This window comes from Aethalodelphis obliquidens, unplaced genomic scaffold (genome assembly GCF_003676395.1).
Source record: "Aethalodelphis obliquidens isolate GAN/ISIS:26980383/991018 unplaced genomic scaffold, ASM367639v1 scaffold12, whole genome shotgun sequence".
Taxonomy (NCBI): Eukaryota; Metazoa; Chordata; class Mammalia; order Artiodactyla; family Delphinidae; genus Aethalodelphis; species Aethalodelphis obliquidens.
In genome coordinates this window covers 8,600,201-8,615,645 of record NW_020837956.1, presented here as the reverse complement: position 1 = coordinate 8,615,645, position 15,445 = coordinate 8,600,201, and the positions used below count along the sequence as shown (strand labels likewise).

General features: G+C 37.5%; 1 protein-coding gene across 7 annotated transcripts in view; it reads right to left on the bottom strand.

Moving 5' to 3' along the window:
* THADA (THADA armadillo repeat containing) overlaps positions 1-15,445 on the bottom strand; it is a 313,719-nt gene that overhangs the window by 254,655 nt on the left and 43,619 nt on the right. For 5 of the 7 annotated variants that reach the window (XR_003434060.1, XM_027113260.1, XM_027113261.1 and 2 more), the window contains 6 exons: positions 14,562-14,713; positions 11,556-11,769; positions 8,759-8,894; positions 7,984-8,120; positions 4,382-4,540; positions 2,816-2,973 (listed from right to left, as the gene is read on the bottom strand). Coding sequence is in view for 6 of the 7 variants with exons in the window: in XM_027113260.1 (XP_026969061.1) it covers positions 2,816-2,973; positions 4,382-4,540; positions 7,984-8,120; positions 8,759-8,894; positions 11,556-11,769; positions 14,562-14,713 (956 nt within the window). In the remaining variant the exon portion in view is untranslated. The remainder of the gene's footprint in view (positions 1-2,815; positions 2,974-4,381; positions 4,541-7,983; positions 8,121-8,758; positions 8,895-11,555; positions 11,770-14,561; positions 14,714-15,445) is intronic. The other 2 variants (XM_027113257.1, XM_027113258.1) reach the window with 2 other exon arrangements.

Here is a 15,445-nt window from a genome sequence, read left to right as displayed (position 1 = left end):
GCAAAAATCTGGTTGGCTATGGGAAGCTGGGAAAATTAAATTTAAAGAAAAATTAAATGAGCCATTCAGAACAAAGGCAGCACTGTGTCATGTCAGAATACAGGCTGGGAAGCAGAAGAATCAGGTTCCTGTCCCAGAGCTGCCACAAACCAGCTTTGTGATCTTGGGCAAACCAGGTAACATCCAAGGGCTTCAGTCTCCCCTTGTGCAAGAGAGCTGGATAATATCATCTCTGTGAGCCTTCCAGCTCCAACAGTATGTGAATACAGCACTGAATACTCAGAATTATAAGCGAGCACCAGCTCCTCTCCTCGTACAGCAGCAAAAATCCCCAAATTGGAGTCTCACCACCTGCTGGCCTAGTATAAACTATACTCATGTATGGGGGATGGAAGTTGTCACCCCTTTAACAAAGGGCTGTAAAATCAGGATGGGCTTAAAGGAGCTGAGTTCCATGAGAAATCCTCTCCGTCGTCAAAATGTGAGACCTCAAATATAAAATGGCAGTAGAATCCTATTCCTTTTTCAGTAGTGAAGGGTGAGTGGAGAGCAAGAGAAGCAACAGGCTGAACACCAGTATTTCAGGTTCTATAGAACAACTTCCTTCATCCACTGAGAGAAAAGGAGATCATGGTTTTTATGATTCTTGTTAATGAGAAATCCAAGTTCCCAATTCTCCCCAACAACGCGGAGCATTCTGCCCGTAAGTCACTTCCCTGCCTCTGCAGGTCTCTTGTGGTCACATTCACCTACACTGTTGATGCGTACATTTGTAGCTTTGCCACTAGGTGCACAGAAGAACTAGTGATGCCAGGGCGGCTATGCCCTTGGAAGGAAGGTAGACCCTAGGTGTGGCCCCAGCACTCCAATGCAGACTGCATTCTTCTCTGTCATTTATATTTTTAACTCTTAAAAGTACTAAATACATAGGAATATGTTTAGTTTAAAGGAATTTCACGGAACAAAACTATATGTTTAAAAGCAGGAATCCTCTAGTAATATAAGTAATACTAATTTCTTGATAACTTTAGATTTCATTGACTAAATGTCCCTGCATTTTTTTAAATGTAAAAAAATTAATAATTTTTTTAAGAGCATTTTAATTTTTTTAGTAAAATTTAGCATGATCAAGACTAAAGTTTTCCACAGAGGGCAGGGTTTCAATGTCAGAACAGTGCCATCACATACACTCTTGTTCACTCACTCAGTCATTAATTTCTTCTCAAACATATATATGTGGGGTCACCACATGAATGGCGACATGGAGAAATAACTGGACCTTATTAGAATGGAAATGGATATTTTACAGAAAAACAGGATTCTATTTCTTATTCAAGAAAACAGTCATCAGAAGAGTTCTTTGGTTTATAAGAGCCTCTCTTTGTTATTGTTGTTGTTTTACAAACATCTCTTCTATTTTATATTAGTTCCCAATTTTAAAAAATTAATTCCCAATTTAACCTGGATATCCCATATAACTTCATAAGATTTGGGTGCTCTGTAAAAGGTGTCAGGGCAAAATGATTTTCACAGGAAGCTTTCAGGTCTTTCTCAGTTATAGTAAAAGTAAAATATGTTTCCCTTAATTTTGTTTTTAAACACTGGCCAACAAACCTAAAACACTAGATGTTTTAACTTGTCCTTGAAAAGTTGAGAAGTCAAGGGGCTCTAGCCCATATTTACTTCTTAGTGAGATGGTGAACATCAGTGAAGTAACCATTAATCATAGCTGGATTCCCCAGCAAAGACGCTGGCACTGGCACTCCAGCCAGTCACCAGTAAGGACTGCAAGTAACTCTAGGACACTAACGCCTGTTTGATTTGGAAGAGAATAAGGAACATAATGAAGCTGGCAGTGTTCTGTTCCCCTCTGCCGTTCTCTGTCTCAGAGCCTTGCAACATCACAAGCCCAGCTGTTAACCAGATGCAAACATATCAGCCACAGAGAGTGTGAGAATAAAAATATTAGCATTATTTCCATGGAACTGGTCACATGGTTATTACAGAAATAATCAGCATTAGCATACTACAATATTTGTTTTGTTCTTAAATGTCATAACACCCTACGGGAGAAATTATCTTTATTTGAAAAAGGTTAAAAATGAAAGTACATGTTATGTATCTTTGCTGGAAAATGGTGGGAAATGGATTTGTTGAAACCATATGGAAAGGAAGAGGGAATCAATTAAAAACAGAAATCTAATAAAGCTAAAATATTTCCAAATGAAATGCTTGTGGTAAGCTAATTTCTTATAAACACTGCACTCAAGTCACTTGAATAGTCCCAGATGGAACTGACTTTGTGGTCTTAAAAGTCAGCCAAAAAAACCAAAGTAACTACAACTTTATCATCAATGTAGAGGGAAACATGAGATCCATAATCAACCAGTATATAAAGAAAAAATATATATATATTTTTTCTTTGCAAAATTTAAGAGGTTTGTGGAATTTTACTAAATAGACAATTTCATTTACATTTGAATTTTAAGTTTGTGTGTGTTCAATGGAGAAATAAAAATTCAAATGTTAATACTGAAGTTAAAAGTGAGGTAAAAGCTATCATTATTTATATAACTTAGAAAAATAAAAACATTTCTAAAAATGCCAAAGTTTGGAAACGGATTGCAAGATCCAATTCCTATACTTTAATGAACTTTCTTCAGTTGACATCTGTAAGATTTTATTCAAGAAAAATGTTAAAATTGTTTTTTAAGTTATTAAAAAAATTTTTTTAAGTTATTTAACTTTTAAATAAAAGTTTGTGATTTATGCTTTGACCAGAAATTATACCAGGTGGAATAAACAGCTACCCTACCTGTTCCACTGTCAATAATCCATCAGGAGATTCTGGCACAGACCGCATGGGTAGAAGCTGGCACAGTGAGCCTAACAGTAAAGCGACTTCCTTCATGCTTCTCCAACAACATACCAGCACCATCTGAGCAGTTACGTCACATGTTTTTCCTTCTTTACCTTAAAAAAAAAAAAAAAAAAAACTATTGCAACACTAGGCATTTGATTACTCACATCCCAGGTTTCTTAGAACAAGCTTATTCATAATTTCCCCAAGAATAATCTGCTTGAACAAACCAATTTGGCATATGCTATATTTATTCAGGAGAAAATAACTAACATTTGTTGGGAATGTGTTATGGGTAGGAATCACAGTATTTTATTTAATATACTATATTCAAAATAAATTTAAAAATAAAACACAATATTATTCTAAAACCGAAGTCTAACCTTTGGAAGTTAATGAAACAAACTCTTCCTGCCTCTCAGTTATCCATAAAATATGACTATAATAAATGTATTTTATTATTTGTTTTGGTGAGGGTGGCTGCTATGTCAGTAAAAGAATAGGATACGACCGACTTTTCTTTCAAAGGAAAATACAAATTCTCTTTCAAAATATATTTAAATTCCACGGTCAATTAGCTATAAGAATCCTTACTCTCTTCTTCTAGCTTTAGAAATATTTTAGTACTGACATTAAAAAAAAAATCCAAAAGAAGCTATTAAATTTAAAATGTAAGTTAAAAAAATAAACTTTTTAACGTAATCCCATTTGTCTTTTAAAAGGCCACTAAACTCAAAGGATAAATGTACATACACTTAAATACATAAAATTGGTCTGAAATGATGTATACTAAAGAGGGATGAAGTAGGATTGAGGAGGAAATAAGAAAATGAAAGAAAACAAAATTAATTTGTTTTTAATTCATATTTATCTCTGTATTATTTGAAACTATTACAAGCATACATTTGTGTTATTTTGTGTAATTAAAAAAAAAATCATAAAGAGAAATTTTTACAAGACAATATCCCCATCTAGTGGAGAATGTAGAATATGTTATAAATAAATAAGATATTACTGCTTCTGATGACTTTTTACAGCATTATAGAAAATTATAAAAGAACTAATGAGAAAACAAACAGTAAGAATTTGAATTCTGGAGGCCTGGTACAACAAAGCAGCTCACATTTCTCTGAGTCATAAATTTGTTTCCTTAAAAGGCTGTTTGACTGACTACGAGGACTCTCACAACATCAAACCATAGTGCTGGGAGAAGCAGACTGCTCCCCAAACCCAAGTTCACTGTGCATCACTGTTCCTACATCACCTGGCTGTCAAGACAGGTTTCAGTACTCAAAGGCTTTTTGCTGAAGCACCTTATACACTGCACTGGTGAACACCATTTTCTGGTAAAGTCTTATAAACTCATTCCCCAAAATAAATCATTTATAAGCTCAAAAAAGACTTTATTTTCTAGAAGTGTACTACACACATTTGCAGCCTCTGATTTACTATAGAAAAAGAGCATTTTGCACATTTTATTTGTCGCTTAAATACTGACTACAATGCTGATTTTATATATACCTTTGATTTCTGCAGAAGTATCAATATTCGGTACACTGGCACTCAAGTCCTCCAAATCAAAGCTATCACATTCTTTCAAAATTTTAGCTCGATTGAAATAATCATTAGTATCTCGGGGCTGAATCTCATTCAAAATCGTCTGCAAGCGGCTTGCTGACTCTGAGGGAGAGAGATGAGATTATGTAAAACCCCAGTTCCACATCACATGAAGACGTCCCTCGCGGGTATTTGCCCTCAAAAATTTTGTAATTTTCAGGGCTTCCCTGGTGGCGCAGTGGTTGAGAGTCCGCCTGCTGATGCAGGGGACACAGGTTCGTGCCCTGGTCTGGGAGGATCCCACATGCCGCGGAGCGGCTGGCCCCGTGAGCCATGGCCGCTGGGCCTGAGCGTCCGGAGCCTGTGCTCCGCAACGGTGAGAGGCCCGCGTACAGCCAAAGAAAAATTTTCTAATTTTCAGTACTTGATAATTAGCACTATAAGAAGGGACTCACAGGATGGATAATGTGAAAATTATTTATATAAGGTCTTCATGACACTTGAGTGTACTTTCAAAATATGGTGAATATTTTAAATAGGATGAAGATTGGACAAAAAAGCACAACAGAAACTGTCCATAGACAAAGGCTGCCATCTCCCTTACATTGCTTTTCTCAGTGTTGTCTAAGAATCTCAAATACAGTGCTCAAATAGATGAAGGAAGAGCAATAAATTTCAATGAATTTTGTTTTAAGAGGTAAGAAACCCCACTACCAACAAAAATAATCTTTTATGGCCCAGGAATACCATGAAAACTCCATATTTGGCTTTGAAATGAATAAGTAATATACTGCTTTCTAAGTTAGATTTCCAGTCCTAGTATTATATTAAAATTCATTTTTATTTCTTAGTAAGCACTCTCTGGATTAGGAAATGTAAACTTCACGAATGCAAGACTTTGTTCACTGCTCAACTGCTAGTGCCTAGAACAGAAACTGGGTCATGGCAGAGGTTCAGTAACATGGGCTGAAGGAATTTATGGATGACTAGGTAATAAAGAGCTAGGCAGGCTCAGATTTTGAAAGAAAATAACAACAGGTAATCATCTAAAACCAATTAACAAATCAAAGAATGGGTTACTTACTGTATACCTATTATACACACTTATATTTTAGGTATTATGGGAAATACAAAGACCCAAACTGGTATCATAATAGTTCAGCCAACATCTTATGTTCACTTGTGGCTTCCATGAAATTTTGCCAAAAACAAATTTTGATAGCCACGAGAAAGTAACACTGGCCCAAAAAGAAACCATAGAAAGATTAAGAAAAAAGAGAGGGGTAACCAGAATAAAATTTTAAGAACCATTTTTGTGGCTTTCAGGGGAGACTTTTTTCAAAGAATTCAGAATGCATGGCAGATAACATGGGAAAGACATAAGAAAAATGGAGACAACCAGAGGAAAAAAGGCAAAATTAAGGAAAAGTTAGTGGACCATAGACAGTTTTTGAGACTGACAGATATTTTAAAACTTTAATAACAAACAAAATTTTAGCATACTCTGAAGGCCCTACCCACAACTGGTGACAAACATTCAAGATTTCTCACCCAAAATATATTGGTATGGCCTGATCCAAATGTTAGCGATCAGACTGGATGTTCTTTATTCCTATGCACTGTTTAAGTAGGAAAACTAAACCAACAAATTTTAGTATTTAGACTATCAGTCAAAATAAATCTATAACTGTATCTTAGTATCATGAACCACCACCAACCTTCCAACTCATTTTTAGTGGAGAACATAACGTAACATTTTCTATGCAACCACACAACTCTAGATTAGTTTAATTATCGGCCCAAAGTATTGTATTGTATGATGCAGTGTGTGTTTATGATTTACTCAGTATGTTTTTAATAGAAGCCTCTCATTTGCACTCCAAAATGCATTCACCAACTTTACTTCAACACCAAAATATAAATTTACTTCATGATTTTCTAGGTGTTCAAAGGAACGTTCATGTTAGTATATACCTTTAACGGCCAATCCCTTCTGGCCTGTTGTAGTACAGATCCAGTAATCCCCTCACACTGTCCCTCTCCATCCCACCTGGGATCCGCAACCATCAACATCGTCTGCAGCTGACATCCAACCACCAACATCGTCAGGGCTCCTCCTTCTGATGTATCGCCAGGAGGTCAACAGTAGCCTAACACTATGTCATAATGCCTACGTCATTCACCTCACTTCACCTCATCACACAGGCATTTTATCATCTCACATCAACACAAGAAAAAGGGCGAGCACAATGTGCTAAGATTTTTTGAGAGAAACAGAGAGAGACCACATTCACATAACTTTTATTACAGTATACTGTTATAATTATTCTGTTATTATTGGTTATCATTGTTAATCTCTTACTGTGCCTAATCTATAAATTAAATTTTAACATAAGTATGTATGTATAGGAAAAAACACAGTCTGTATAGGGTTTGGTACTATCTGCACTGTCAGGCATCCACTGGGGGTCCTGGATCATATAGCCCTCAGATTAAGAGGGAACTGCTGTATACACATACCACCAAGGGCATCCCAGGCACTGAATTTAGTTCCTATACTTTCAGGAATTGTTCATTCATTCTAACAACTATTGATAGTGTACCTCCTTCTGCCAGGCACTGTGCTAAGCACAAGGGAGGAAAACAGACAAGATTCCTGTTAAACTGCAACAACTCCATGAAGGAGAAATCTATGAGAAAGGGAGAATGCTAAGAGACAAGACTGGCAAGGTAGCAGGAGCAAAACTATTACAGGACCTGGTCACTAACGTATTTTAAATAAAAAGGAAGAGGGGGTGGGCAGAGCACAGGGTTAAGTAAAGATTATGTGTAACATGATAGATTATATGACTAGAAAAGATTACTTTGGATGTGGTAAAAAGGAAATGGAAGGAGATAAAAGTAGATGTGGGGAAACAAGAGAGGATAAAAGCCTACAGTAAGGTAAGAAGATGCAGATAAAAGAAAAAGAGATTTGAAAGCTATTTAAGGGGCACCACTGAAAGAACGTGGAGACAGGCTAGATATAAGGAGCAAAGGGGAGATGTCAAGCAGCCCTAGGCTCCTGACTTGCATAAACAGGTCTCTGGTAGGGCCATTTGCAAAAATACAAGAGTTGGGAAGGAAAAGACAGATGAAAGTTCATGAGTTCAGTTTTGGGCATTTTGACTATCTCCTCCAATTTTTTTTTTTTTTTAAATTAAATGGTCTTTGTATGTCCAATGGTCTTTGCCTATTCAGATTTCTAACAAGTTGCCTTCTCTGACTGAACCCCATCAACTTCTCTCTAATTTTTATACTGCCTGCCAGAATACAACCCTGGTAGGTTGTATTCTGAAATGATATATTATAAAACCCAATTCATCCCAGAAGAGGAAGTACCTTGCTGATCACCTGGCTATTTATTTATTTTGGTTATTTTTTCATAGTTAAAAATATTACTAAAAAGGCAGAAATATCACTAGTCATAATAATAATTTCTTTTCCCCCTATTTAGCCTCTGTATCTCTCTGAAGAAATGATTAGGGGAAAAAACATAGTAATTCTAGCTTTCTTCATTTACTGACCTGCATCAGTGTCCATGGGGATGAGGCCTTCTGGGGAGGAGCTCTGAATAACTGGAGACACCACGGCGGAAAGCCTGTAGGACGTCACAAGGAGCTTCTCCACCACGGGTCTCCACTCATTCACCAACTGCAGGCTGCTGCAACAAAGACATTAGGGTAGTTTACACTAAGAGCAAAAATCACATTTTCAAGATGAAATTAATAGACAAAAGGGGTCAAAAGAATTTGGGTTTCAAAATCGTGCAATCTATAAAATATTTAAGACATAAAAATATGTGTATATATGTATTTTTTTAAATAAAGTTATTTATTTATTTATCTTTGGCTGTGTTGGGTCTTTGCTGCTGTACACGGGCTTTCTCTAGTTGCGGTGAGCGGCGGCTACTCTTCGTTGCAGTGCGTGGGCTTCTCATTGCAGTGGCTTCTCTTGTTTCAGAGCACGGGCTCTAGGCGCACAGGCTTCAGTAGTTGTGGCTCGTGGGCTTCAGTAGTTGTGGCTCACGGGCTCTAGAGCACAGGCTCAGTAGTTGTGGCACACGGGCTCAGTTGCTCCGCAGCATGTGGGATCTTCCCAGACCAGGGCTCAAACCTGTATCCCCTGCATTGGCAGGCAGATTCTTAACCACTGCACCACCAGGGAAGCCCTATATGTACATTTTAAAATCTAATTTTTAATTACCTTTAAGGCAATATGTTCCTTTCCCAGGACACATTCCAATAAGTGTTTAAAGCTCAGAAGTGAGTACTGAGGAAAGAGCGGGGGGGATATACTTACTTTAGAGCTAGCTTCCGCAAAGCTCCTGTTATACAGTGGACCCGCCCGTACATTGGAAACGATGCTGCTGCCTGAAGCAGAGAATTTTCAGCCCGAGATACTTCTTCCTCAAGATTTTCCAACAAGCATTTGATAACTAGAAAAAGCAAAAAAAACCCCACCAAAACCCACCAAAATAACGCCAGTTTAAAAACACATTTACAAATTTGTACACAGCAGAACAGTTTCCACGAAAGCACCCAACTCAGTTGAACTTTATACTAGAGGTTTTTGAATGAAAAAAGAGATCTTTCAAGGTTATCCAGCCTGTTCTCCATTTCCAGTTAAGGTAGTACTGTGTCTTTGCCCTAACTTCCTGGATCCATTTACAGCATTCATTCTGGATCATTTCTCCTAGACATCCTCTACCTGGGTTAACAGACCCCAGGCCTATGTGCCATGTGCTATTTGGACAGATTTTAAAAAACAATGGCTTTACTGATCTATTACTCATATACCATACAATTTATACACTTAAAGTGTACAAGTCAAGGATTTTTAGGATATTCACAGCTATGTGCAACCACCACCACAGTCAATTTTAGAACATTCTCATCCTCCCCCCCTCAAAAAAGTCTCACCCATTATCAGTCACTCCCCTCCCTGCACCTCTCACCTTCCCCAGTCCTAGGCAACCACTTAAGCATTTTCTGCCTATTCTGGACATACCATATAAATGGAATCATACAATATGTGGCTTCTTTCAAAGCTCATCCATGTTGTAGCATATATTAATATTTCATTACTTTTAACAGCTCAGTAACAGTCCATTGTATGGATATACCACCTTTTATTTATCCATTTATCAGATGATGGACATGTGAGTTGTTTCCACTTTTTGGCTATTAAGAATCATGCTGCTATGAACATTCATGCACAAGTTTTTGTCTGGACATAGTTTTCATTTTTCTTAAGTATATGACCATTATGGACTGAATGTTTGTGTGTCCCTGCTTGCCCCCCCGCAAATTCATGCTGAAACCCTCACCCTCAATGCAAAGAAATTTAAAGGTGGAATCTTTAGGAAGTAATCAAGTTTAGCTGAGTCATGAGGGTGGGACCCCCAGGATGGGATTAGTGTCCTTATAAGAAGAGGAAGACAGACCAGAGCTTACTCTCTCCTCCATGTGAGCACAGACTGAGACGGCTGCTGTTACAAACTAGGAAAAGGGTTCTCACCAGGAACCAAATCTGTTGGCACCTTAATCTTAACCTTCCCAGCGTCCAGAAGTGTGAGAAATAAATGCCTATTGTTTAAGCCACCCACTTTACGGTATCTTGTTATAGCAGCCTGAGCTGATTAAGACAATGCCCAAGAGAGGAACTGTGGAGTCATATGGTAATTATATGTTTAACCTTTCAAGAAACTACCAGATTGTTTTCCAAAGGGGCCAGACCATTCTACATTCCCATCAACAGTGTATAGGAGGGACTTCCCTAGTGGTCCAGTGGGTAAGAATCTGCACTCCCAATGCAGGGGGCCCAGGTTCGATCCCTAGTCGGGGAACTAGATCTCACATGCATGCAGCATATGGCATGCAACTAAGAGTTCACATGCCACAACTAAGAAGACTGCATGCCACAACTAAGACCTGGCACAGCGGAAGGGAGAGAGGGAGAAAGCGAGGGAGGGAGGGAAGAAGGAAGGAAGGAAAACATAGGGCAGTAATTACATGGTAGGAGGAGGGAGCTAGGATAAAGAAGAGGCTTCAAAGTTATGGGTGCTGTTGTATCAATACTTCTTAAGCTGAGTGTTATTACCTAGCTTGGGGACAGAACTTGTGAAATTTTTATATTATTACTATTTAAATCCTATATATTTAAATATTCTTTGTATGTTTGAAATATTTCAAAAAGTTTAAAAATGTCTTAAATTTGAAAGGCTTTACATGAAGTATGAACTCCCCAGTTCACCCCAATTGCAGACCTCTTCTTATCATCTTATTGGGGTCTCCTCTGGAATCCAGCCCTGAAGCAATTAGAGTTCGGCACATGTCATGTTCCATGGCACTGTCATCTCTCTATCCCCAGCTCTATGGCCACATTTCCACCAGAACTATCCATGGCCTCCTAATTTTCTCCCATTATTAGTTCTCTTTTTCATGGCTTTTTCTACTATCTTGGAGAGAATAATTGTCAACTCTCTTTCAACATCTGACCTCTGTTTTGTTTAATAAAAATCTCTACCTATCCTTATTTATAGTACAATTCCAAAATGAAGATTTACTAGGATAAAATTAACTACATGAACCCCCAACAAATATTTGTTTAAAATCATTAGATCTAAATCAACTCAGACCCTAGGTTTTGGAACTGGCTATATGGGAAGAGTAAAAGGCAAGGGTATGACAGCCAGTTAAAACATAAACCCCAACAGACAAAGGAACTCTGCTCTATATAGAATTAACAAAGATGATTTGGCTATAGTCATAGTAAAATTTCTGTAGAAAAAAAGTACATTTTTGGTAGAGAAAGAGGTCTTATTTAAATAAAAGCTCTATTAATGTACATTTGCATATGTACTTATTTAACGTGAATCCTCTATTTAGACGCAATATAGTTGAGTAAACTATTTATTTGAAAAGGAGAAATTCATGATATACTTATATGCTGGTAAACTACAAAGCTGGTAAACTCTTAAATAAAAAAAAAACCACAAAGTGCTTAACCATTAGATAGCCCAACCATATTAATAGTGAAGAAAGTAAGATATTGGTTTTGATAAATAGGAGCAAAAGGTCATTTACTCAATACGAACCTATTAATGTGTTACTTTCCACCAGAGCAGCAGACTTATCCCCATCTCCACATGCAACCCGCTGAGTTTTTAAGTAAGCAGACAGAGATGACGGCAGAGCGTTCTGCCAGATTAAGAAGTTCAGTAGGTAGGAAGCTGTTACACAGTCATATGGTTTGGTGCTTGTGCTGAGCTCCAGTGCTGCCTGGAATAAGCCTTGTAGTTTCTCTGAATCCTAGGATAAAGCAGAGACTCAGTCATTATCACTTAAACATTTCTTTAATTTGAAGGAATAACACATATTTATGCCACACAACTGACAACCGATACGAACATTAATTCTCTGAATATAGGCTGGAGTTTGTTTTTTTTTTAGGCTGCGCCAAGTGGCACGCGGGATCTTAGTTCCCCTGCATTGGAAGTTCAGAGTCTTAACCACTGGACTGCCAGGGAAGTCCGGATAAAGCTTTTTTTTTTAAGTACCTCTTTCTTCAGCAAAAGTATACTTTTTCCTGTAGAAATTCTGCTATACTATAACCAGATCATCTTCGTTATTTCTATATAGCCCAGAGTTCTTCTGTATGTCAAGATTTGTTTTACTGGGAGTCATGCTCCTGCCTTTCTCCCCACCCCCTTCCCATACAGCTAGTTCAATGGAGAAAAATACACATACATATGAAAATACAAATTCACCAGGCTGTTCCTAGCAAAGCTCCATGTATATGTGTGAAAAATAAAGTGATAAGATCAACCTCAGAAATTCTGCATTAGAGCTCCCACACCTATATCTCATCTAAACATGCACTCACACAGCCTGTCCTCAAGAAGACAGAACAAAGGGCAGTTCACTGTAATACACATGGAAAGGTACAGGGCTGAGGACAGGAGACATGGATCCTAGTCCCAGCTCCACAGTTGACAAGTTGCATGTTCACCACACTGGAACCTAGGGTTTCGTTGCTCAACAATATTGATTCTACTAGGATTATCTCATAACTGTCTAATATAAGGGAAAAAATCATTATCTAGGTATACCAATATTTAATGATGTCTTCTAATATCAAATAATAGACTCAAATATCAGCCTATTGCTATTTAAATTCTTTGCTATTTGCTGTTTAATTTTCTATGACCTAAAAAACTGAAAGACAGTGGCTAAAACTCAAATCTAAATAAATATTAGAAAGAATCAATTAAGCATCTCAACCATTTTTTGTAACTGACAGTTAAGTCCCTAAACCAACCAACCAGTTAGTAAGAAACAAAATAAATAGCCTTTGGAATCTAAAAGAGCATCTTTGTTCTATCATCTCAGGTCAATCAAAATATAAAGACCTTGGATATGTAGCTCCACAAGAAAGAAGGGCAAGAGACTAGGTGAGTAGTAAAGTCATATATTAGAAAGATATGCCATCAAAATATGAATATACAGATCCTTAGAGAGATTAGGCTAGCATTCAAAAAATGTTTTCAAGTTAGCTATATTAAAAAAGTTAATTACATATTACATAGGGTATACCCAAAGAAAGACTTTGAAAATATAATACATAACTAATATTTTAAAATCTTGAATTTAAAATCTTCAATCTGGGACCATTTACTAATACACAAGCCAGACCAGATATATAACTACCAGAATCCTATAGCAAGCTATATGTGCTACTAAGTTTCCTGAATTCTTTAAGTTGTGTCTATATACCAAGCATGTGTTTATCAAATTAGATACACAGAGCCCCCCTGAGGGGCCTTCATAGTCCATGTAAGGACCAGGTCTTTCATATAGGTGCCATAATATATACCTTTCCCCACTCCAGATACTCTCAAAATACTAGCCAGGAATGAGGCATAGTTATACATATGATACGAAGCTACAGTGAGATGAATGGTAAGAGGCGAGGGTTGGTGGAAGGGGAAACAGAGAAAGAGAAAGCATCTTCTTTAAAAATGCTTATAAAGTACAAAAGTTAGTAGCCTAAGTACCAAAGAAGTTTCTGCACATCAGGGCACCTGAAAGACCACCAGGATAGGTGGACACCAGGGAGCAACTTTCAATGTGAACCCAAGTCAGAAATGTTTGAGATTTTGCAATGCCGTCCAGAAGCAGTGGTAACAGACACCTTAGGCTCTCTGACATGTGCTCCGACAGAATCCCACTGCATCTACAAACTGCCATACCTAAACAGAGCCAAATAGCTAGAGCCCAGACCATGGCTCAGCTCCCACCCCTAAAGGCTCCCGTGGCCTGTATACAGCTCCAACAGGGAGCCACAGCAAAGCTCTAGAGCCAGTGACCCGACAGCTGCTGGTGACCTCAGTGCCCCAGAATAAGCTTCAAGGGTAGAGCCAAGTACCAGGGTCTCCTGAAGACCCATCCCCAAGCTTTGCCTTCACCCCTGAGACCATCTTTGATTCTCACCCCATGGTGGGAAGTGCAAGGCATCAGGAAGAGCATGGGGGCTGGGGATGGGGTACAACACCCAGGGAGAAAAATGCTGTTAACCTCAAGTACTCTGAGTTTCAGTCTCAGTTTAGCTATTACTTGTTGGAAGATCAGAAACATGTTCTCTACCTCATTTACACTAAGCTTCCCAGTCTACTATGCAGGGAGATTATCTAAAAAAAAAATCAAGTTACTGTAAGTGATGTGTTTTGATCGAATATTAACATGTCCAAGGGAACTGGGGAGACCACAGTTAACTGAAATCTACCAATAATCTTGTAAACAATAAAACCTACTGCCTCCTACACCTCCCTTTTTATCAAAACAATTTTTTTTAAAAAAGCAAAGATCACTGATTTGGATTTTGTTTCTCTTACAATATTTCCTCCTTCCCCACTACCCATCCCTACCTTCTCCATTCCACTACCTGCAACAGGAGAGGTATTAATGATAACTGAAACAGAAGATTTAGTAAGAAGGCAGATGCAAAGAGCCTGGACAATCCACAGACTGCTTTAACTGCTGCTAAGATAGAAAGTTTTCATGCATACACCACATTTACACTAACAGAAGAAAAGTCCAAATACCTGAAATTGTACAAATGTTTTTGGTAACTTCATTAGAAGATCAAATGCTAAAATTTTCACTTCTTCAAAAGTGCCAGTTAAACATTCCATTAGCGTTTGGAAACGACCAACATCAATATCATGACTCAGCTGATATACTGTTTGGACTCTACCTAAAAATTAAAAAAAAAAATTTTTTTGAAGTGAACAGCAGGAAAAGGAAATCAACATTTTGAAATTATGTGTCCAAATTTATAGAAAATTAGTGTAAGAACTCACACCTTATATTTTACCCACAACAGCGTAAAAAATATTTCCAATAATTTATTTACTAAAATGATAAAATAATAAGTATTACAATTCTACAAATAGGAAATATTTTTCAATAACCACTTTTAAAAATTGAAGAATAGTTCCTATACAATGTGTTAGTTTCAGGTGTACACCAAAGTGATTCAGATATATATATTTACACACACACACACACACACACACACACTCCTTTTCAGATTCTTTTCCATTATAGGTTATTACAAGATATTGAATATAGTTCCCTGTGTTATACTGTAGGTCCCTGTTATTTATCCATTTGATATGTAGTAGTATGTATACATTAATCGCAATCGCCCCCCCTGCACCCCACTAGCCCCTTCGCTAACCATAAGTTTGTTTTTTTTGTCTGTGTCTCTTTCTGCTTTGTAAATAAGTTCATTTGTATCATTTTTTAAGATTCCACATATAATTGACATCATATTTGTCCTTCTCTGACTTCACTTAATACGATAATATCTAGGTTCACCCATGTTGCTGCAAATGGCATTATTTCTTTCCTTTTTATGGCTGAGTAGTATTCCATTGTGTGTGTGTGTGTGTGTGTGTGTGTGTGTGTGTGTGTGTGTGTGTGT